Source organism: Equus caballus, chromosome 31 (genome assembly GCF_041296265.1).
Source record: "Equus caballus isolate H_3958 breed thoroughbred chromosome 31, TB-T2T, whole genome shotgun sequence".
NCBI lineage: Eukaryota > Metazoa > Chordata > Mammalia > Perissodactyla > Equidae > Equus > Equus caballus.
Window position 1 is genome coordinate 19,974,197 of NC_091714.1, and position 21,923 is coordinate 19,996,119.

Below are 21,923 nucleotides of genomic sequence, written 5' to 3' on the forward strand. Positions count from 1 at the left end.
CATATAAAGTAGAGGAAGATGGGCACAGATGTTAGCTCAGGGCCAGTCTTCCTCAGCAAAAAGAGGAGGATTGGAGACAAATGTTAGCTCAGGGCTAATCTTCCTCAAAAAAAAAAATTATAAAAAAAAATCTGTAATGTTAATATTTGGAGGATGGGACTATAGATTTTTTTCTTTAATTCTCTAAATTTCTACCATGCATTTTATTACTTTTTTATGTAAAAGAGACACAGGGGTCAGCTCCGTGGCCAAGTGGTTAAGTTCGCATGCTCGGCTCCAGTGGCCCAGGGTTTTACTGGTTCAGATCCTGGGTGCGGACATGGCACTGCTCATCAAGCCATTCTGAAGTGGCGTCCCACATAGCACAACCAGAGGTGCTCACACTAGAATATACAACTATGTACTAGGAGGGCTTTGGGGAGAAGAAGAAAAATAAAAATAAAAATAAAAGATTGGCAACAGGTGTTAGCTCAGGTGCCAATCTTTAAAATAAAATGACACCATTTAAGAAATCATTGCAAAGAAAGAATCTAGAGGCTAATAACAAATTTATTTAAAGGACAGTTGGTTGCACTTTTTCTTTTGTGATTTCTCTTGCTATAAAGAAACAGTGGTCTCTTGGTTGATTCTAGAAGAACCGTTCTCACTTCAAGCCCTCCAATACACCTGTGCCTTGCCTTCCACAGCTCTTTGTCTTCGTATCTTTATCTGCACTGGTGTGTGTATCTGTCTGTATGTAAGTTATTATCTATCTATCCACCTATCTCTCTCTCTAGCTCCATGGCACACACCATAGCAGATACTATTGGTGCCCTGCCACTCTCAACACTCACCTTCCTCATACAGGCCAGCTCTTGGGTTTCCAACTGCTGGCATCTGCCTGAGGGCTTTCTCTAGAGATCGGAGCCTCACTGGAGATATGAGACACACTGGAAGTAACTGGAATTAACATGCACCTCCCTCCCCAGCAGCCCTCAACTGAGACAGGAATTGGTGATTAAATGCTCCCAACTCCCTTGCCCGTTGGGAAGTGGGGACAATCATGACGCACATTCTCCACTGTCTCCCAGAGTCTCCAGCAGGACTGAGTTCCACAGTGATCACCTGCATGGTAAGCACCCATATTGGCTGCTTATGTTTCACTGCCTCCTTTCCCTACTGTCTTATAGGTGCTTCCGAGGATCTCTTCCCCAATACACAATTTGTATTCACACTCTCCTCTAAGAATCTTTCTGGGAAAACCCAACCTAATAAAATATTCACATTCATATCCATTTCCTGCAGTCCATATGCAAATGGCTTAAGGGTTATAGTTGGCTCTGAGCTAAGCATGAGCTCAACATGTGGCAAGACTGCTAACAAAATTAACACAATCTTAGGCAGCAACGCTAGAATAATGGTTAAAGAAAGTCAAAGTATTTGTGTGGTCTTATGTCTACTTCTGGATGCAATATGTTTTAAAGGATATTAAAAAATTGGAATTTTGACCATGGCCTGATTAGGATTTTAGGAATCTAATAACAAAGATAACAGTTAAAGGAAGTGGAGCTGTCTTGAAGAATAAACCACCAACGAATGGTCTAATCGCTGTATTCAAGTTGTTGAGGGGAAGTCGTGAGCACAGTGGACCAAATTTGTTTGAACTTTTTCCTAAGGGCAGAACTCTGATAGAGCAAAAGTTAGAGAAAGGCAAATTTTAGTTCGGTAAATGAAGACTTTTCTAACAATTAAAGCTTTCCCTTATCAAATACAAGATCTTACTCTCTGGAAATATACACGCAAAGGGCCAAAATCACCTAAATCCATCCCATTCCTTAAAATAAAACAGGCCACACGTGTGAGCGTCTGTGGGTCTTACCAAAAGCTCAGTTCAGCCGCAGCATTTTGCCTGTGGAATTCCAACCATCGACCATCCTGTTGCATGCCTTGCTGGTCCTACCTGTTATTTTCCTGGTTCCTCAGATACCTTCATTCTGGATTTTTGCCTTAGTTCTATTCTCTGGCCAGCTTCGTGGATTAACCATGTAGTTTTGAACTTTCTTTCCCAGTATCCGGGGCTAGCGCCTCTCTCTGTGCACAATGGCAGGCAATAGGCATTGTACCCCCAGCCCTTCTCCATGTCCTACGCAGTTGGTGGTGGCTTCTCACCTGGCCCCACCTGACACAGGTAGAGGAACAGGACACACGGGAATAGAATCCTAAATGGAGTGAGAGCTTAAGTGACTTCTAAATTTACTTCCAACTCTATGATTTTATGATCATTTTCCTTTTAAGTTTTGTTATCCTCATTCTTAAGTTTCATTTCTCTTGTTTATTAATTTATAAGCCTTGCTTCCCAAGCTGTCCTGAGGAAATCAAGCCAGTTTCCCGTTTAATAGTGTCATTGCTTCAACTCCCTAACTAGGCTCTCCGTTTCCTTCAGGTTCCCAAGCCTTGGTGACTGGTTTTGGCTTCTGCTTTGTCTAAAGATATGTACTTCTGCAAGGAAGGAACCCCCTGTCCGTGCTTTCCCATTGGATGACTCTGCCCTCACTTAAACTGTCCCGTTTCCGCAGTCTAGGTCTTACCCGCCATTCTCCTGCAGAGGGCGCTGTTTCCCTCATCGAGCACTGCCTTGCGGGACCTCGGCCGCGCTCAACCGACACTGAGTATTCCCGCCCTTTCTGCAGGAGAGGCAGACCTGCTGCCCAGTGGGACAGTTCTTTCTGATGCCAAAAGGAGAGCTTGTTTTTCACAATGAAAACATGTGTTGTTCCAGTTGGCAGAGTCAAGATCAGTAGGTAGAAATGCAGAACTCTGGACCCCATAGGGATCTGGGAATAAATCTTCAGAGAATTGAACTGGGAAAACTATACGGTGTTAACAATAATCATTTACTTTCTCAACAAACATTTATTGAGCATTTCTACCCTGAAGGCTCAGAAATTAGAAAGAAAAATGGATCTCAAGCAAAAAGGAACTTACAATCTGTTGAGGGAAAGAGACGTGTAAAGTGTAATGCAGTAGGGGATACGAATAGCATGCTATGAAAATACAAAAGGAGGAGTAGTCATAACAGATACCAACTCCCACACACTCTCCTGGGCTCTGGAACATGAATTCCCAGGCTTTGTACGGGCTTAGGATGGAGGTTGAATCTCTGCCGGACCGTTTATGAGCTGAGAGACACTTTGGGTAAGTTATTTCAGTTCCTTAAAATATCCATATGGGGGCCTACTGGTGGCGTGATGCTTAAGTTTGCACGCTCCATTTTGGTGGCCTTGGGTTCACGGGTTCGGATCCCAGATGTGGACCTACACACTGTTCATCAAGCCACGCTGTGGTGGCATCCCATGTACAAAATAGAGGAAGATTGGCACAGATGTTAACTTGGTGGCAATCTTCCTCAAGCAAAAAGACGAGGATTGGCAACAGATGTTAGGTCAGGGCCAATCTCTCTCACCAAAAAAAAGGAAAAAAATCCATATGGCAGTAGTACTGGGAAGATTAAATGAGAATGAATGCAAAGAACCTAGCAAAATGTTTGGCACAGAGTAGGTTAATAAAAACGTTGCTTCCCCTCTCTTTGATTCCCTCAAGATTAATCTCTGTAGAAATAATTGGGGAAGTTACTTATACATCATTTGTGGTATCTGGATCCCAAGCTCAACCTCTCCAAATGTCTTCCTTATGGTGAAGCTTCTGGACTTTCTAAGTGGAAGCCCTTATGACTTACCATAACATATAGGTGCATCTTTGGACCACACACCTGAAACATTATCCTTTCCTTTTTTTATTATTGCTTTATAGTTTCTCATTCTTTCTCTTATGACTTTTCCTCCTGAGACACCAAGCTCCCATTTCATGATTTCTCATTCCATTTTCTGAGCACAAGGAAGAAACACTGTGTCAGCCCTGATTCTGGTAATTTCTTCAACATCAGTCTTCCTTTATGGAGCTTGCTCCTACCATCTAAGAACATGGGGTTCGTGGATGTGGCCCTTGTACCACCATGTTCTCTCTTTGAATGACCCTTGGTGGATGCCTTACTTTGCAGGCATCTGATGCCAGAAGATGTGACTGAAAGAAGCTGCCTTGTTTTGAGGATCATTGAAGTGCAGGGGAGTAGAACTTGGGGTGAGCAGGAGGATATCAGCACGGTAAGAAACCAGTTCCCCTGCAGTGTGAGCCAAGGACAGAAAAGCCTTGTAGGGAACAAAGAAAGGAAGATGGGGGCTTCCAGATGCTTCTGTCTAGAGCTCTGCTGGACATGCAGGAATTTGTCAAGCCTTACACATTCTATCAAAAAGGTGAATGACAATGTCTGCCATGGCATTGAAAATGTAAATTTTATATTTCATTTCAAGCTGTTCAAGCTTGAGTTACTACCTTCCTCATAATCAAACTGTTCTCTACCTTGTCACTTACCTGGTCTGTAGATTCTGTGTGGTACTCTCCAGCTTTCACCGACGACATGTTCTGAGCAAAATCAAACCATTGCCATCATTTCTTATACCAATCTATTTCTATTTTTGTAACTCTTACAAAGTGCAAAGAAGGGACGTACACATTTAATAAATAGAAAATATTTATTATACAGCATTATCAAGATTATTTGACAAAAGGCAGTAATGAGTCAAAGGAAAACACTTTTACAAGAAGCTAAACAACTTGGATAAGCACATACGTTAAGGTGAAGAGTTTCTGCCCTTCTGGTAGAGGGTACATAAGTGTACATTTCCAATTTTGATATAAGAGCTAATACTCTATTATATTCAGGAAAACTTTGAATCATAAGAGTAGGCATTCAGAGTAATAATGTGATCAACATTGAATGTGTTTGCCAAATGTTTCAGACGAAAACCTCAAAACAAACTCACATCTTATATTATTTGAATAGTAGAAGCAGTTTTCTTCACCTATTCTTACTTTAAAAAAATCTGAATGCACAAGTCCTGTGATAGCAAGGACATGTTTGTGGCATTAAGATAAAAACATGATCCACTAATAACAGGTATATGCTTTGCCTTGCTAGTTTGCCGATTGGTAGACCATCTATGAAGCATTGGAACCATTCATTTTCCTCATTCTACTTTATCACAATGAAAATATGGAAGTGAAATCCACGTTTCAGTCATGAGGTCTTTCTACCAAAGGTGTTATAAAATAATTTTGTAAAGGAAAGGCAGTCCATTCTTGATATGGAACTGACTAAACTTGACAGTAGAATATGGGAAGACATAAAAAACATGAGTCTCAAACATTGGAGTTGATGTCAAAATCTGAATAAATGATATACCAGGTATTTAAAGATTCTAAGGTGGTTTTTAGCTGAGAAATCAACATTTCAACATGAAGGAAGCATATTAAGATATGACTGTAACATAAGACATAAACAAGATATTTAAGGGGGTAAGATTCATTCCATCAATAACAGAAGAAATCAAAACAGCAAGAAAAATCTCTTTTATTGGGCGTAAAAAGAGAGAGCAAAAATGAAACAACTATATTACATAGACATGGATATGACACACAGCAAATAAAAATATAAGGAAAAGTTATGACAGTGAAAATATAGAAATAAAAGTATATGTAAATAGAAATTAAAAGAAAGCAAAAGGTGATGAATAAATAATTTGAGAAATTATTACCAAACTTAGAGGTTAGTATATGCTTTAAGCACATGGAGCTTAAGTAGCTTTGGAAAATCATTTAAAAAAAATTAAAGTAATGCAAGATAATCTGAATACTGTCATTTCAATCTAATGTTTTAATAATGATGTATGCAAGTTTATAAAATGTATCTTTTTATGGTTACCCACAGTTTTTGGGGACTTTTAATATAACAAATTTTCAAACCACTTCATTAATAATGTATTTCCATCATTAACATCATAAAATACCTGAAAAATAAGTTCCCTCTTAAAAGAGGAAGGACCATCGAGCAGCATATGGAAAGCATTGGCCCACAGTACTCAAATCTTCAAAGAGCTCATGGAGATATTGGTGGCAATGGTATATAAAACATTATTGAAACATAAAAATATCTATACTATATTGGAAAGACAATCTTCTAGTTGCAGTTAGATTGACATTACATTGCACAAATTTTATTATCCACGTGTATACAAGGACACAGGACACATTCACTCGCTAGCTAAAGGGACTTCGGCGACAAAAAGAAACAACTATTTGTCATTTAAACCAATACTTTTGCTATGCGTACACCATTAAGTTCGAAGATGGATTTGTTTGTAGTACATAGGAGAAACAATGGCACCAAATACACATACTGCATCTTGGAAGTTCAACTGGTAAGTATTATTTGCTACAGTAAATGGAAGGTAACGATTTTGCCACTTGGTTTGTTCTCTTGAACTGAAGGGCAAAGGAGAGCCCCCTTGGCACAAACACAAGTTAATCCACAAAAGGTCCTCTGCCACTCAAAGCAATCTCTTGTTCTGGCCATTTTTCCAAAATCACCAATAAGCGAGTATCAAATTTGGGAAGCTGATTGTGCTGACCGGTTTTGTTCAAAGCATCCTGCTTATGCATTGTCTTGCCCTCCTTCCATCTTCCCTTAGCACTCCTGATGAAGCACTTCTTGGTGATATTTTTCTCGTATTCCTGTTTCCTCAGTAGAGGGAAACCACAGAGCAGCAGGGTGTCCGTGCACCTTTCTTCAAGTGTGACAGCAAGGCTGGCACTGGATCGGGTGCAGTGGGTGAAGAAAGGCCCCTATTTTGACCAGTTCCCGTGTCTCCTGAAGACCAGGAGTCTGTGGGCCCAGTAGAGAGAAGGGCTTGGGAGAAATGAGCTGCGGTCCCATCGTCTGTTCTCTGGGTGGTTCCATCCCTGCCCTCCTTTCACCCACCTGCTCTGGCTCCACCACGCTCATGAGGAAGACCATGGATACCATGAGGTGAACTAAGGGTTCCCCTGGATCATCCTCATGTGCTATCCGTTCCCAAACTGGCCAAGTGTGTGTGGGCATGTCTATCTATGCACAACTGTCCAAAAGAGATTACTTTTGTTTATTTTATTTATTTATTTTTGCAATAAATGTTACATACTATATGGGATTGTGCTTTGTCAGAATTCCCTTTCTTCCCAGAGAAGGCTATGAGTAATTCAAGAATCGGAATCTTCCCCTGGATCACTTCTTGCTTGCAGAGTACAGCATCTTTCCCTCCGGCCGTACTTAAGGCAGCAGCAACGTTCTGTTCCTCCCTCCTGACTCGCCCTCCACCCCCAGCCTATCCTCCCAGCTTTCAGCTCATCTCCGGAGCTGCTGGTGCTCCGGGCTTCTCTTGCTTTTCCATGTGGACGCCTCCTCCCTACAGGGTGGAAGAGCTTTGTTTATAGTCCCTCAGGATGACAGAGGCGTAGGTCACGTTGGGAGGGGTGCAGAGCACCGACTCGGACACGGGGGAGCTGGGCACCGAGCTCCCAGAGGCCACCGAGTCGCGGAAAGGCGACGGAGGCGTCAGGGCGGGAGAATCCTCTGGGGTCGGTTTGCTGGCCACCTGCAGGTCCTCCTCTTCCTCTTCCAGTTCATCTTCCTCCGTGTTCCCTTCCCGCTCATACAAGTACTCCTGGAGGAGCTTAAACCTCTCGCTGTCGTCCTCGTCCTCATCCTCTGCTGTGGGGGAGGCGGGCTCCTCCCCGAAGGTGCTCAGCTGCAGTGGGAGCATTTGCAGGTGCTGCGGGGGCGCAGGGGGCGGGTACAGCGAGCGCATCCCGTTCCCTGGACCCCCGGGGACTGAGAGCACCGCGTTGAAATCCGGGATCGCGGTGCTGAAATTGTTGACCACTCCCTGTAGCTGATCCATCAGGGATTTCTGAGGTGGCGGTTGCTGCTGCGGCTGCGGTGGCGGCGGCGGCGGCTGCTGGAGGGGAGGGGGTAAGCCCTTGGGGATGGCTGGGTCGGCCAGGAAGAGGGGGGTCTCCTCTGTGGTCAGGTGGGGCGGCAAAGGCGGGGTGCTGCCCGCGGTGGGCACGCGTCGGTGCACCACCATAGAGGGACTGCTGGGAGGGCTGAAGCCAATCGGCCGGGCGTCCTCCTCCTCCACGTTGTAAAGGGTCTTGGTGCTGGTATCTGAAAAGGTAAGGCTCTTGCCGGAGCCTTGGTAACTTTTAGTGAGGGGCTTGATGACGGCTGTTTGGTTGCAGGCCGTCTCACTGGTCTTCACGTGCATAGAGAGGCGGTGCCACATATGCTGTCCCTTGGGCACCTGTCTTCCACCTGGTTCAGACCATGACACAGACTTGCCATTAGAACTATGAATAAAATAGAGATGGATTTATTTACAGATATATCATGCACACAGGATAAAATACACAGAAATCACAATGCAGTTTGACTCCCCCGTCAACCATATGCCTGTCCTCCACACCCCCCAACCTCTCCTTATTACATATCAAATGCCCAAAGCTGCAGCGACCACAGGTTCCCTTTGAAGCTGCAGCCCGTGATTCCATCCACCTAAGCCAAGGCGGGAAACTTTGACCCTGAGAAAAGTTGTATGGGAGTAAAACCAGACTGTTGGAGAAGTAGCTGTTTTCATTTAGGTCTAAGATTTCACAAAGTTATCAGACACATACACACTAAGGCAACGACAACGTTATTGCTTGCTGCAAGGCTTTAAAAGATTCCAAAATTGATGAAGGAAACAAATTAAAATTAAAATCTTAGTTACACATGGACAACAGAACATGACTATAGCTCTTGCCTCCCATTCTTCTTAGCCCCTGGGACAAATTAAGACCCACATATAAAGCTAGTTTCATTGTCCTGTGGGTTACTAAATACACCCTCTCAGTTGCCCATTCTGATACGCAGGTATTTCCTATTACCAGAGCTGCATGGTCATGCACATGGCACCTGTACGGAAGAGAAAAAAAAGCAGATGACAGAAAATCCCAGACCCATGCTCCATTTAAATGTTTCATAACTCTAGATTTTCTTTTTATTTCAAAGCATTATTCCTGACACATAGAATGGATCACAATTCACATAAAGGCCCTGATTCATACCAGCTGGCGTGGGATTTTCACACTGGGAATGTTTAACTAGGTGTGTCTGAAAGGAGAATGAACCAGACGCCCCACAAAATACAGATGATATCCTGCTTTAGTCCGGGCATAGTTTGAGGCAGATGAGACAAAATTAAGACCCAGGCGAAGCTGAAGTTGCTGAGACAAAGACCCTCCCTGATCTTTTCCTCATTGAGCCTCGATGAAGAAAAACCTCAGCACCCCAGCAATCCTCCAGCCTTATCAACTTTCCTCTTCGTGGGACCCTCATAAAACCAGGCAAAGAGAATGAAGATCTCTCTGAAGAAGAAGAAAGAAAATGAGATGTACTGGGTGCGTATACTACAGATTCTATTCTGTGTGTTGTACCAACTTTGGTCTTACTTTTGGACTCGGCTCATTTTCTGTATAATGTTTAGCAGATGGTGGTACCTTGCCATAGCAGACTATTAATAACAACACTGTTAATACTTAAATCAGGAAATAATTTTCTTCTTCTTTTTTTAGGAGTTTTTTTCCCTCTGTATCCATGAAAACAACGAGAAAGCAACACAATAATAACACATTTGTGACATTAAAAGGGATAGGGAAAATGAACATTTTTTTTCCTGGGAACTTGTGAAATAGACTGTTCCATAGCATAGTCTTTTATTTAGAAAAATATAGAAAATGATCAATAGTTAAAACATAGTGGTTAATTTAATAATTTTGCACATATAAGAATGGATATTTCAGAAATTGTATGTGAGTGTTACATTTACGATGAGGGTAATGTGTTTTATTTTATATTTTATAATCTTGAAACTGAAGTGAGCCAAATAAGTACAGATTCTTGTAAGAATTCTGATATATATTGTAGAAAATTCAGGATATAAAGGTTCTAAAATAAATATAACGGCTAAAATTTTAATCTCATCATTTGGGAAATTAAGTAGCTCCTCCATAGAACTGATAATCTATGCTGTATTTTTAATCGTCTAAGAAAAATATCATCTCCAAATTACTATATAAAAATAATATTTCTCTTAGTATATGCTTAATATATTCCCTGAGAATGTATAAGTGCTTATAAATGATAAATTACTGACTTATCAGCTTCCACACTATCTTGTTAGGGTAGCTGACTCTCTTCTGAGTTGATCAAAGTGAAGCATGGGACGGTGGTATTCCTGGGTGTCAACCAGCCAGCCAAAGCAAGACCAGAATCCATAGATCCCCTTCTGAGTTTGAAATTCTAAGTACACTTACCTCCCACTTTCGTCTTTCTCAATTTCCTCCATCCCCCACTCTCCTTACCCTGTTTCTCTCTTTATACATTCCGTATGCCTCTTCCAGAAAGTAAAAATCTCCTGTTTGCCTCTTGCATTGCTTAAATGTGCTTTACCATATCATTCAACCTCAAAGATTTGCAGTCCTTTCAAGTGTAAGGGAAATACTTTTTCCTTTTTTTCCCAAATGCCTGCCCCTCAATGCTCATTAAAAAATATTAAACTAAAAGGCTGTCTTGTATCTTTATTTGGTTATTTGTATGTGTGTGTGTGTGTGTGTTTAAAAAACAAGTCCCTTGACAGCTAGTCATCAAAGTCAACCAGCAGACGCAGACAGCCCAACAAAACATTTCATATGCTAGCAAAACGGCAACCTCATATTCCTGGGACTGACTTCACTCACTCTCTCCCTCACTTGGGTTACTTTCCTCATTGTCCAGGGGTTGTATATCGGCCTGTTTTTATTTACTTATTTTTTGGTTTTCGTTTGTTTGTTTTTGAGGAAGATTAGCCCTGAACTAACCACTGCCACTCCTCCTCTTTCTGCTGAGGAAGCCTGGCCCTGAACTAACATCTGTGCCCATCTTCCTCTACTTTATATGTGGGATGCCTACCACAGCGTGGCATGCCAAGCGGTGCCATGTCCGCACCTGGGATCTGAACCAGTGAACCCCGGGCCACGGAGAAGTGGAATGTGTGCACTTAATTGCTGTGCCACTGGGCCGGCCCCTGGGCCTCTTTTTAATTCATGCACTTCCATATGTTAAAGGTATTATTAGTGACCTTACAGACAGATATAATCACAATTTAGCTGTGTTTTAATACAATATAGTCTTTATTCATGTGATAAGAGATTTTCACCCTGACTGCCAAAATTATCAGCTTTCCTCCCCTCAGAGTCTTGCTCCAGATTCGCTGTAAAGTACTGTTTAATTAGGAAGCAGTTCTAATGCCCCAAGGCACTTATCATATTAAGAACATTAGATTAACCTTGTTTTTTTCCCAAGGACAAAATAAACTGTTTCCTAAAAACGAGAGATAGTGGAAGAAATGCATCACTTCATAGAAACTGCAGCAGAGTATAAACTTTGGTCCTTCTGGATTGTTATTTCTAACCCGTGGTTCATAGACAGCTTGACTGGTCCATGAATCTATACATGCTTTACGCATTGTTTTTAGACTGAACCAACATGTCTTTGTAGATTATGTGCTACTATTTTTAAACCCATGTAAATGCTGTTATGATAAAGTGTGCTGATACAAGTGTAACTAAATTCTAAGAGGCCTGTTTTGTGTTACAGTGGCCACTAATAAAAGTCCAATTACTATCATAGATTCCAGTGAAGGTTTAATAACTATTTTAGTGTGAAAATGTTGGGAACCTATTGCTGTAATAGTCAGAAGAAAAAAATGTATAAAATATGGGGCAGCAAAAAGGAATAAATGCATTATGAAAATGCAATATTACTATAAAATAAGACTTTTATTTAATCCTGGATAATGGAATACCTTATGTCTCAGCCACCAGCCACCACTTCTTTCTTCTATTATTTAATTTTACTCGGTTTCCTAACCTTAGGAAAAGCAACCTGGTCTGGAAACAACACATAATTGTCACACTGCACCCCATGCTTCTTGCTCTAATTTCAAAAGACAGACGTCACGCCTACAACAATCTCATATTTGAAGATCAAATTCAGTAGCATTTGGTGTAAATACCTCGGGTGGCTGAATATATTTTTTGATATTGACGTTGGAGGAAATCGCTGCTAGGCCCGAGAGGAACTAGATACACAGAGGATGATGTACATTGATAGTGTGCAGAGCTCAGCAGGCCTGGGGCGGCCGTTCCAGCCACGACAGCTTGCATCTTGCTTTGATTTTTCTTTCATTAAATAAGCATCACAATCCTCCCAAACAGAAAACCCAGTATTTACAGCGCTTGAAAGAATAGTTGGAAGTGGGTGGTGTAAACAGATTAGTATATCTTTGGCATTCCAAGTGGTCCTGTCTGTTTCATTTGTTTCAATAAGTACTAGTTACATCTGCAGAGTACACTGCTGTCTGCTCCAGAGAGGTCTCAAATGGGAATAACAGTGGGTGGGTGTCTGAGATCAGGAGGGAAGCATCCTGCACAAGCTGCCTAAGGGGAAAAGCTTACACAACACCTGTCTCCCTTATGTCCAATTCAATTCTTTGCCACTAGGCTTAATAGCCTCACAACAGACATAAGGGTGGCATCCAGAGAGCCCACAGACAAGGCAAGACCTTCATGAATGGAGGGAAGACTCATGCCTTGGAACTGAGGAGGTTAGCCTTTGTTTTCTCTGAAAATGCAAATGGCAACAGGAAATGCTGTTGAGTCACAGCCTGGAGAGAATGGCTCACCAAGTTAAGAAAACAAACCAAAGCCATGGGCTTGCTGGCATTTCCTGCGGCCTTACAGCTACAGCTGGGATATAAGACCTTGCAAGGAAGGAGTGGGGCTGCCCCAACCCAACGGAGACAATCCAAAAGGAAGGCCACAGATGTGCCTTCCAACTCTCTCCCATCTGCCTGCTTCAGCGAGCTGGTACAGGATGCAGAGAGTAGTGATTCATGTAGAATGTCAGGCATGAGGACTATTTGAAACCATCTGAGTCCCACTCCTGTTTTTCTAGGCAACCCCAGGTTAGTTTTCAACACAAAGGACTCCCACTGACTCCAGTTCCACTTCTTGAAAGCTTTCCTGGAAAAATCTGCATATTCAGTATATATTCTCTGGCAGCCTATCTAAGCTTCATAAAATTTCTCACCTTTTTGACTCGCCACCAGTTGTAAGGTAGAGAATCTCTGAATGTGTTATTGAAGACCAATCTTTTTGATTACATGAGAACTTGGTCGTTTCTGCTGATACTAAATCTTGAATATCATTGTGAATTTTACCCCTCTTCTGTTTGATTCTGACCTCATCATAAGCTACTCAGAGAACCAGTTGGCTTGTTGAAATTTACAATAATACAAAGTCTAAATATACAGTCCTTTTTTTCCTTCTATGCTCCATGCTGCCAGACCTATAATTTCCATAGCAAGTCATCTGATGCTCTTCAGCTCTACCCGGAGTCCTCCCCAGTTCGCCCTGGAAACACAGGGCAGTTGCCTTGCTCTGCTGGGATTATGCCTCAGAGGCAGGATAGATCCAGGCAGACCATAATGGTCCAGTAGGCAACTTTATTTCCATCCCTAGTCCCTTTGCCGGGCTTGTTCACAAAAGCTGTGGGAACTGAAGGTCACAGAAAGAGCATATCATTTTTTTCCCCCAGGAACAACCAAGGCTAAAAATAGCCAGTCTTGGGCTATGGTGCACAGTTTTTAAGCTACCAATCTCTTCCTGATCTTTTGTCATCTCCAGAAAGAAAGCTTGAATGGATCCTATTTAGAAAGTTCTTGACAATCAACCTGTTAGCTTTGTTAATTGTTGCATTATTCTTGTCACCTCTCAAGGATGTACCCTCTTTCACTCTTTGCTTTTGCTTTTAGGCACTCACCTTTAAGAATGAAATGTTAGGTGACTCTCTTCTCTCTCTGGTCATGCTGTCATGACAAGACAAGCACATCTACTATTTCCATCAATCCCTTCTGACAGGCAGCCAGCAGCTGTCATAATCAGGGTCTCCTTGCCGTGTCCTTGGTCACACTCAATCCATGGTGCAAGAAACACTCAATGCCTTTTGACTTGGAAGAATTACAGACTAGAGTGGTTCTGATCTAGATGTACAGAGGCCTCCCAACCACCACCTGAAACATACTGGCATGGCTGCCCTATTTTTCCTTCTAAGAGTCAGCATGATTTGATTGAGACCACATGCTTTCTATCTGGGCTCTTTAAGGGAGTGTCAGGACACAGACTTCCCAGTGCACTCCACTGAGTGAAGCGAAGAGACACTGTGGCCCCAGTCACTGGCCCCCATGACCAGGTTCAGTATCAAACATTTGAACAAATTGGGCTCTTCTCATCTGAAGAGCTATTCAAGCCACAGACACCTCATCAGTGGGCTCCCTCCTGCTGCAGGAATGTGTACCTTTGACTCTCCCAGGAGTTTGAAGGGCTGTAAAGGAACAGCTGAAAATGACCACAGACTCCGTGCACAATGAATCGAACATGGTCTATGTTCTTTTGTTCACTTAAAGAGACACTGTCAAGATCTAAAGGTCAAAAATTGGACCAAACATGCACCGTTTTTATCAGATGGGGAAAATCTGATAAAAGCACTCAGAATTCTGTGAAAATAACTACTTTTCTTTTTTGTAAAGCTCACTTTTTGTGGGACTCACAAAACTTTTGTTTTGCGCTCCCCGGGGTGTAGGGGGCACCCAGCAGAGGCTCGGGCTGGTGCCCACCCCCTCAAATGGACATTATGGAACCCTTCCCTAAGTTCAAGTTATGGCCTTGCCTTTAATGCAGACCGGATCATTTCAAACATTTGTGCAACAGCAAAAAAGGCAAAAAAAGAAAAGAAAAGAAAAGAAAGAGCTGTGTTTGCCAAAGAGAAGCTGACAAATTTGTGAAGGGGGAAAATTCACTTTCGAGCTGTGAGTGGGAGTCACAAACAAAAGCGAATCTCCAGAATCAGCAAAGGTGTTGCATCTTGCATCGAAGCATAAGAAAGCAAAAAGACTAACAACTTGACAGTGTCCTTTTAAGAATGATGGACAATCAAATTAAGGCAGTCGTGCAAACCATGGCACGTAAATGGTTCCTCCTTCTTGAAGGCATGCACCACATCTGTTTCCGTGTTAGAAAGTGGAAAAACCCAGGAGAGAGAAAGCAAGGGGCAAACCACTATATTCTCCATGCAGCTTCTCTTACACATTCACTGCAGTGTGGGGGTTTTCAAAGCTGCACATGTGCCGACGGACATTGGCTGGTGGGCGAGAATTCTGGCTGCCTCTTCCTGAAGATTGAAAAGAAAAAGACACCCAGTGAGTGAGTGGTTATACATGTGCACAGATATGGCGATTACACCACTCAGGTGGTGCCTGGGCCTGGAGCGGGGCCTGGTCTGACTTCTGAGCCTTTCTGCACGTCATCTCCACCTCCACGTCCTATATCTTCCTTGTACTGCCAGGCTCATTTCTGAAAGCCACAACAGTGGAGTGCATTCTTTCTTTTCCCTTGTGAGACTATCACTTTCCAAGTGGCAGATGCTTTTTCTGCTGTGTGTGTGTCTGTCCCAAATTGGCTCTTTCCCTCCACTCTTGACATCTCCCTTTCTTCCTGGTGGCAGTGGGCTCCACCACCACTCACACTGATGTACTCTGAATCTTCCCACCCCTCTTAAAGGACGTTCATGGATTTAAGTCTTACACTGTGTCTTTTAATTGCATTGCTAATTTCCCCCATATTCGGTTACCATAAAAGAATTGCTATCACTTCATAGAAAGTCACATTTATCACTTGGCCTTCACAAGATGGAATGCATCTAATGGTGGAGAGAAGGGGAGTGGCAAGAGACTGGAGGAATCTGCCACAGGAGGAGAGTGTCATTGGATTCCCTGGTTGGAGGTCTCCTTATCTAGCACAGAGGGTGATCTGGTTAAGGCGAGAAGAGCACTGACTAGAACTGACAAGGCTAATGAGGCAGCCGCGGGCAGTTGGCCTTTCCTTCATCTGTTGGAGTGAGGATAAGTGGGTTTCCCATGAGTTAAGTGGCACTTCAGAAGGTGGTGGATAAAGCCATCTTGCTGACGTTCCACACAGGAGGGCTGCCAGTCACAGAAAAGAATTTCAGGAACAAGATGCTAAAGGTGAACCATCAGCAGGTGCTATAGGTGGCGTGAATGACGTTGGTTGAATTGGGAGAAATCTCCCATATTAGGGAACCCTGCAGTGGTGAAGTCACCTCTAGGGCTCCCTAAAAACTCACAAATGTTCCCTATGAATCAGCGTTGGGCCACCTACTCTAAGATTCTGGTGACAATTATCCAGTGTTAATCAGAAGAGGACCATAAGAGCTCCGGGGAAATCAAAGGCCTTTGCCATCTCTCCTATCTCTTTTTCCCATCAAAGCAGACAGAGGAGGGGAAACTCAGAATAGGGAGAAGGCAAAGGAATCGCAGGAGCAGACCACGCCTCTTCCCATCCCAAGTGTTTCAGGCTGAGGCCTCACACATACTGGGAAGGAGAGATGTGAGTTTGAAGCTTGAAACAAGAATACACGGGAATAACTTTTTAATACCTGAAAACAAGGAATCTGATCTGAATGTAGAAGGTGAGACAAAAGATTTTCCACGGCACAGTTGAAGGTAAGAGAGAAAAAAATAAAATTGATCCATATGTGTATTTCTACCAAGTTTGGCCATTCAATCAACATTTGAAAGTACACGATCTACCCAGGACAATTTGGAGTCCTCATCCAGAGATAAATACCTGAAACGCCTGGGTGTAACTTCATTACTACTGCAATAATCCGTCTACTTAAGAAAATTAAACAAAGAGATAATGTTTGCTCTTGAACTTGCCAGAGTAATAGATCCTTGACATTCAAGACGTCCACAAAGATCATGAAAACATTAGCAAGTAGATGGCCAGGAATAAAAGGATGAGGTTTGAATATATAAATGAAGTTATCAGTAGGAAAGAACATTTAACCTGTCAAATGATGTTAAAACAACTTCATTTCTCATGAAAGAAGACAGAAAATTCACTCAAAGTGTTTGGCTTTGCCTTGCTAAACTGATGGCATCCCCCTGAATCCTCTAATTAATTCAACCTATAGATAATGTCCAGATGTGACCTGTTCAATGGTGCTGGGGGACCAGGACCCTGGCAGGTCTGCTTCACAGCCCTGTGACCAAGACAGACCAGGCTGGGTCCCTCATCAGAACGGCCCTGCACTTGGGGTTTAGTGCTCCATGGTCATCCTTTTGAAATTCCTAATCATTTTATCACTTAATTTGGGTTTTGTAAGTGATGTTCGTGGGAAAAAAGAGGATGCACTGGGGGCTTGTAGCCTCAGCTAACATATGGTCCTGTCTCCCCAACTTCCCTGGACATCTGGATGTTCTGCTTTGTGCTCCCCGGCCCCTGGGACCTGATCACACGCAGGCTTCCACTACCCACCCCTTTCCAAGGAGCAAGGCCACCCTCTGCCTCTGGCAGGGGCCTCTGGTCATGGATGCGGGAAGATTGGACCAGGGTCAGGGTCAGGAGTATGTGTCCCGCAGCATCTGGAAGGAGGGAATGGTCGTGGCTGTCTCCTCCTTGAACCGGCAGGGCCACTGTGCATCTGGCTGGCAATACTGAAGGAGCAAGACTCTCACCCATCTTCCATGCAGGTACCTTGTGGGGCCCTGAGATGTTGCAATACCCTTGGGGGTCACCGGTCTACCATAGATGGAGCAGCAGGCGTGTGGGAAGGGAGATGCCTGGTTCAGTTTCCCCATGGTATCTGCCCAGTGACTGGCTGGAGGCAAACCTGGCAGCCTGAGGGCGTCCCGTGCTCAGAGTCTCCGAGTTGGGGCTACCACGCCTGGCAAGGTCTACACTTGCTGGGCGAGTACCTCCAGCAAGGGAGCACAACATTAAACGGCAAATAAAAAAATACCATGACAGGTCAAGAGAGAGACAGCAAAAGAAAGGAAAAGGCTTTATATTTTAGTACCTTTAACATTTTTCCCTCTGCATCTTCAACCAGGAGCCCCATGTTTTCATTTTCCACTGGGCCATGCAAATGATATAGCTGGTCCTGTCTGCTGGAATACATGTATGATGATAAAGACCACGGGAACATATTGACAGCTTAGAGACCCGACATGCTGATGTTAGCAGAGGTGCACAGAGTGTGACATGCCTGGAATGATCAGGGAGGTCCGTGGCCTCTGTTGCTGACTTGGAATTACTCCTGCAGTTAGTGGACAGTTGTGGTTCCTTTGGGGGTTTCAGCCATGTTGACAGTCGAACTTCACAGAGTCACTCTCAGCAATCCCGAAGCCACCTTAATTAACTACTGATTGAAATAGTTGAAAAAAAATGACAGCTTCTCCTTCAGGGTGTCATTTCTTTAGTCTCTGATTTTCCCTTTGGGTTGAAATGAAATGTAAATGACCTACGCATACAAACCTTACTTTTCTGAAAGGAGTGGTTTATTAAAGGTTACAGACCACACCTTGAAAAGTCTGATGCCAGAGTGGCCAACTGAATAAAAACTGAGAGAAGGAGCTTGACTTAAGAGTATTTTTAGCAACTGCAAAACCACATCTTCAACCAGCCACAGATTCGGCAAGCCAGAGTAAAAGATTGGAGGGAAAATGGAGCATATGGGGGCTTGTCAAATATAAGTCCCAAATCTGTGCTTGAATCTTTTGGCAGAAACTGTGGATTTAAAGAAACCTGAGAAGTTTCCTTAGAAAGATGCCTCTTTAATTTCTTCTGAAAGCGCAAAGTTTCTTTCCTTCCTTCCTTCCTTCCTTCCTTCCTTCCTTCCTTCCTTCCTTTCTTCCTTCCTTCCTTCTTCCCTTCTTTTTGTAAAGAGTCACTGCTTGTTATAAACTCACGGATTGTCCATAGCTTCTCCCATCTATTGCCATTCACCAAATAATTTTCCTTTAAACAAGAGATTCTCTCTTTGGGTGTACTTGGTTCCATATGACTTTATATTAATGTCTTATCTTCTTTACAGCAGGTCACCCATCAGTTTCTATGCTGGGACTTATTCTTTACACGAACTTGAGAAGTTGTTACAGACAAGTTCTACTCATTATAGAGGAGCGATAAGATCCCTGGACAAGGACTCAGGAGACCGGGCTCTCTCCAACTCTGCATTTGCCTCTTTCAGACTCGGTTTTTTCATCCATAAAGAAGGATTATTGAACTAGTACATGTCAAAATGCTTCCAACCAGCAAAATGCTATCCCAGCTTAAGGCATCCACAAGTGCCCTTCCTCTGAAGGATGGAGGAAGAGAGGCAGAGACAAGACACAAATATTTTAAATCTCAGTGAGTATTTAGATTAGATAATTCATAATATCTCAAACTTCACTTTATTTTACTCATGGAGTTTAGCTACTCTCCTTATTCAAGAATTTCAACAACTTCTGGTAGAAAATAAACTGCTTTCTCTCTGGATTTTTTTTTTTTTTTTTTGCGGGCAAAGTTAGTGACATTGAATGGATATGTCAAGAGCAGGTAAAAGCTGAGTACAGAGTCAGATTAGCTGCTGTGCCTGAAGTTGCATGTCTGTGATAGGTTTGGAGGTAAGCCTACTTTTAGCAAAGATGAAATGGTCAATACAATTCCAGGTGGGCAGTTCACCATGGAAATAATATGGCAGCTGTTCAAAGTAATCATAAAGATTGACAGCACCACTCAAGACCACTTTAGCAGAGTATGGTCTATCTTTTTTTGTCGTTGCTACAGATAAATAGGATAATTTGCGCCCCTGATTGCTTTCCAAAGCCAAATGTAGTTTTTTCTATTATTTGAATTTAAATATTTATTTCTTGACGTTGGTTCCTCAGATTAGAGAATGGAGCTCTGACGGTACATGTAGGCCCTCTGTAAACGGTAATTCCTTCCACTCTTCCTTTTAGCACATGCACAGCTAACATAGTACAGTAAGGCTCTTTATATAAACACACAATGCAATTTTTCCATATAAATGTAAAATATTGCTCTATTTTAAAATTCTGAATTCTAAAGATTTCTAAGCTAATAAGAGACTATAGAGAATGATTTCATAAAATTCAGTTTAATTGGCATCATAGCTTTGTCAAATACTAACATTTTGCCTTATTAAAGTACTCTTTCTTTTGAAAACATTATGTTTAAATTTGAAGCCCCCTGCATAATATTCTTAATACTAATCCTCTTCTTTTCAAGAGAAAATTTGATGTGTAGGATCACTTGGCATATTTTAATACTTTTACAACATGCATATTCATATGTGTTAATAAATAATATATGGTAGAGTTTAGCATGTTATTAGATTTTATGTACATAGCATCGTACTGTATTTCAATTCAGGAATTTGGCCTTTTTCAAAGTACTATGTTAACAGATATAACTCTAGTTTACTTAAACTAAGTTGAATAAATACCAAACTACAAAAATATAATCAATTCTTCTACTGATGGCCATTTAGATTGTTTCCTACATTTTGCTATTTTAAGCAGTACTGCAATAAACATTCTTGATTGTGTCTCCTTGCATACATATGGGAGAGTTTTTCTCCGGTATGGACCTAGAAGTACAATTGGTGGATTGTGTGAATACGCATTCGTCTTTCTTATGTATTGTCAAATTGCTCTGCAAAGTGCTTTGCACAATTTACACTAGTATGTGAGAATTCATATTATTCTTTCCAATTCTGTCTGTTTTTCGGACATCTTTGAAATTGACTTTATATTATGAAAATTGTCAAAAATATATAAACATAAAGTAAATGCTAAAATGAATTCCCAAATCCCTATTACCCAGCTTTAGTAATAATATACATATGTGAATCTTGTTTTAATTATACTTGCCATTTATTTATTTTAAACTAAATCTAAAACATTATGGCTTTCAATCCATGAATAATTCAGTATATATGCCTACAATATCAGTACACATTTTTATAGTAAAAGGAAAAAATAATATCACACCTAAAATACATTAATAGTAATTCCTTAATATTTGATATTAAATTTTTTGATATTAGTCACTATGTGAGTTTTCCTGACTGTCTCACACATTTTTATTTTACTTGTGATTTTCAAATCAGCATGCAAACAAGATCTGCACATTGCATTTTGTTGACAAGTCTCTTAAGTCTTTGAAATCTATATTGTAGCCTTCTCCTTTTTGCTTGCTATTTGTTGAAGAAATATTGATTATATTTCCCAGATTATGGATTTTTACTGATTGAGTCCCTGTAGTGTCATTTAACATATTTCTCTGGAACCTATATTTCCTCTGAGTTGACCGTTAGATCTGAAAGCTTGGTCAGATTCATAACGGATCGTATCGGGAGAATAGTTTTCAGGAGTGGTGTTTACTTCCTTTTATCACAGACCAGGAAGCACATAAACTGGGTTGGGTATTGATCACATTAAGGCTGATCAGTGGGTTCAGGTGTTACAGCCTGATGCACACTTTTTAAAACTCCCATTAGTCCTTTAGCTAACGGTTTTAGCAGTCATTGATGATCCTTATGTAGTTCAATTATTTCATTACAAAATTACAAAACAGTGATATAATTCTATCATTCCTTCTGCATTTGTCAACTAGATTCTTTACTAAAGAAGAACTTCCCCTCATCAGCTACTTGGTTCCACTGAGGTAAAGTTCAAATGGATGATTCTTCTCTTTTCTTTATCGATGTTCAGAATAACGATTTGGTTTTCTAACATCCTCCAACACTGATCAGTGTATCATCTGTAGGTCTGTTTCTATTGTCTAATCTAATTGTTCCCCTTGGTTCTTTGGTTACGTGGTCTTGATTCTTCCATGCCTAAACGTATTTTATATCAGATAGGACATCGTATGAATATGGAATAAGATTCTGCAGAGGCTTTAGATGGTGTTATCTCTGCTAGAGTTGCTTCATCACTTTCTCTGCTGAGTAGAGGGGACAGATCCACTGAATCCTGTCAGGAATGGAGCTGAGTTGAAGTTAGTTT

The 21,923-nt window shown here is 41.8% G+C and overlaps 1 protein-coding gene across 14 annotated transcripts in view; it reads right to left on the minus strand.

Moving 5' to 3' along the window:
• Positions 1–4,549: 4,549 nt before the first annotated feature.
• GRM1 (glutamate metabotropic receptor 1) overlaps positions 4,550–21,923 on the minus strand; it is a 374,689-nt gene continuing 357,315 nt past the window's right edge. For 4 of the 14 annotated variants that reach the window (XM_070256560.1, XM_070256561.1, XM_023633061.2 and 1 more), the window contains exons 9-10: positions 15,133–15,217; positions 4,550–8,259 (exon numbers count right to left, since the gene is read on the minus strand). In XM_070256560.1, coding sequence (XP_070112661.1) covers positions 15,157–15,217 — 61 coding nt within the window. In that variant the 3' untranslated portion in view covers positions 4,550–8,259; positions 15,133–15,156. The remainder of the gene's footprint in view (positions 8,260–15,132; positions 15,218–21,923) is intronic. The other 10 variants (XM_070256554.1, XM_014738217.3, XM_023633060.2 and 7 more) reach the window with 3 other exon arrangements.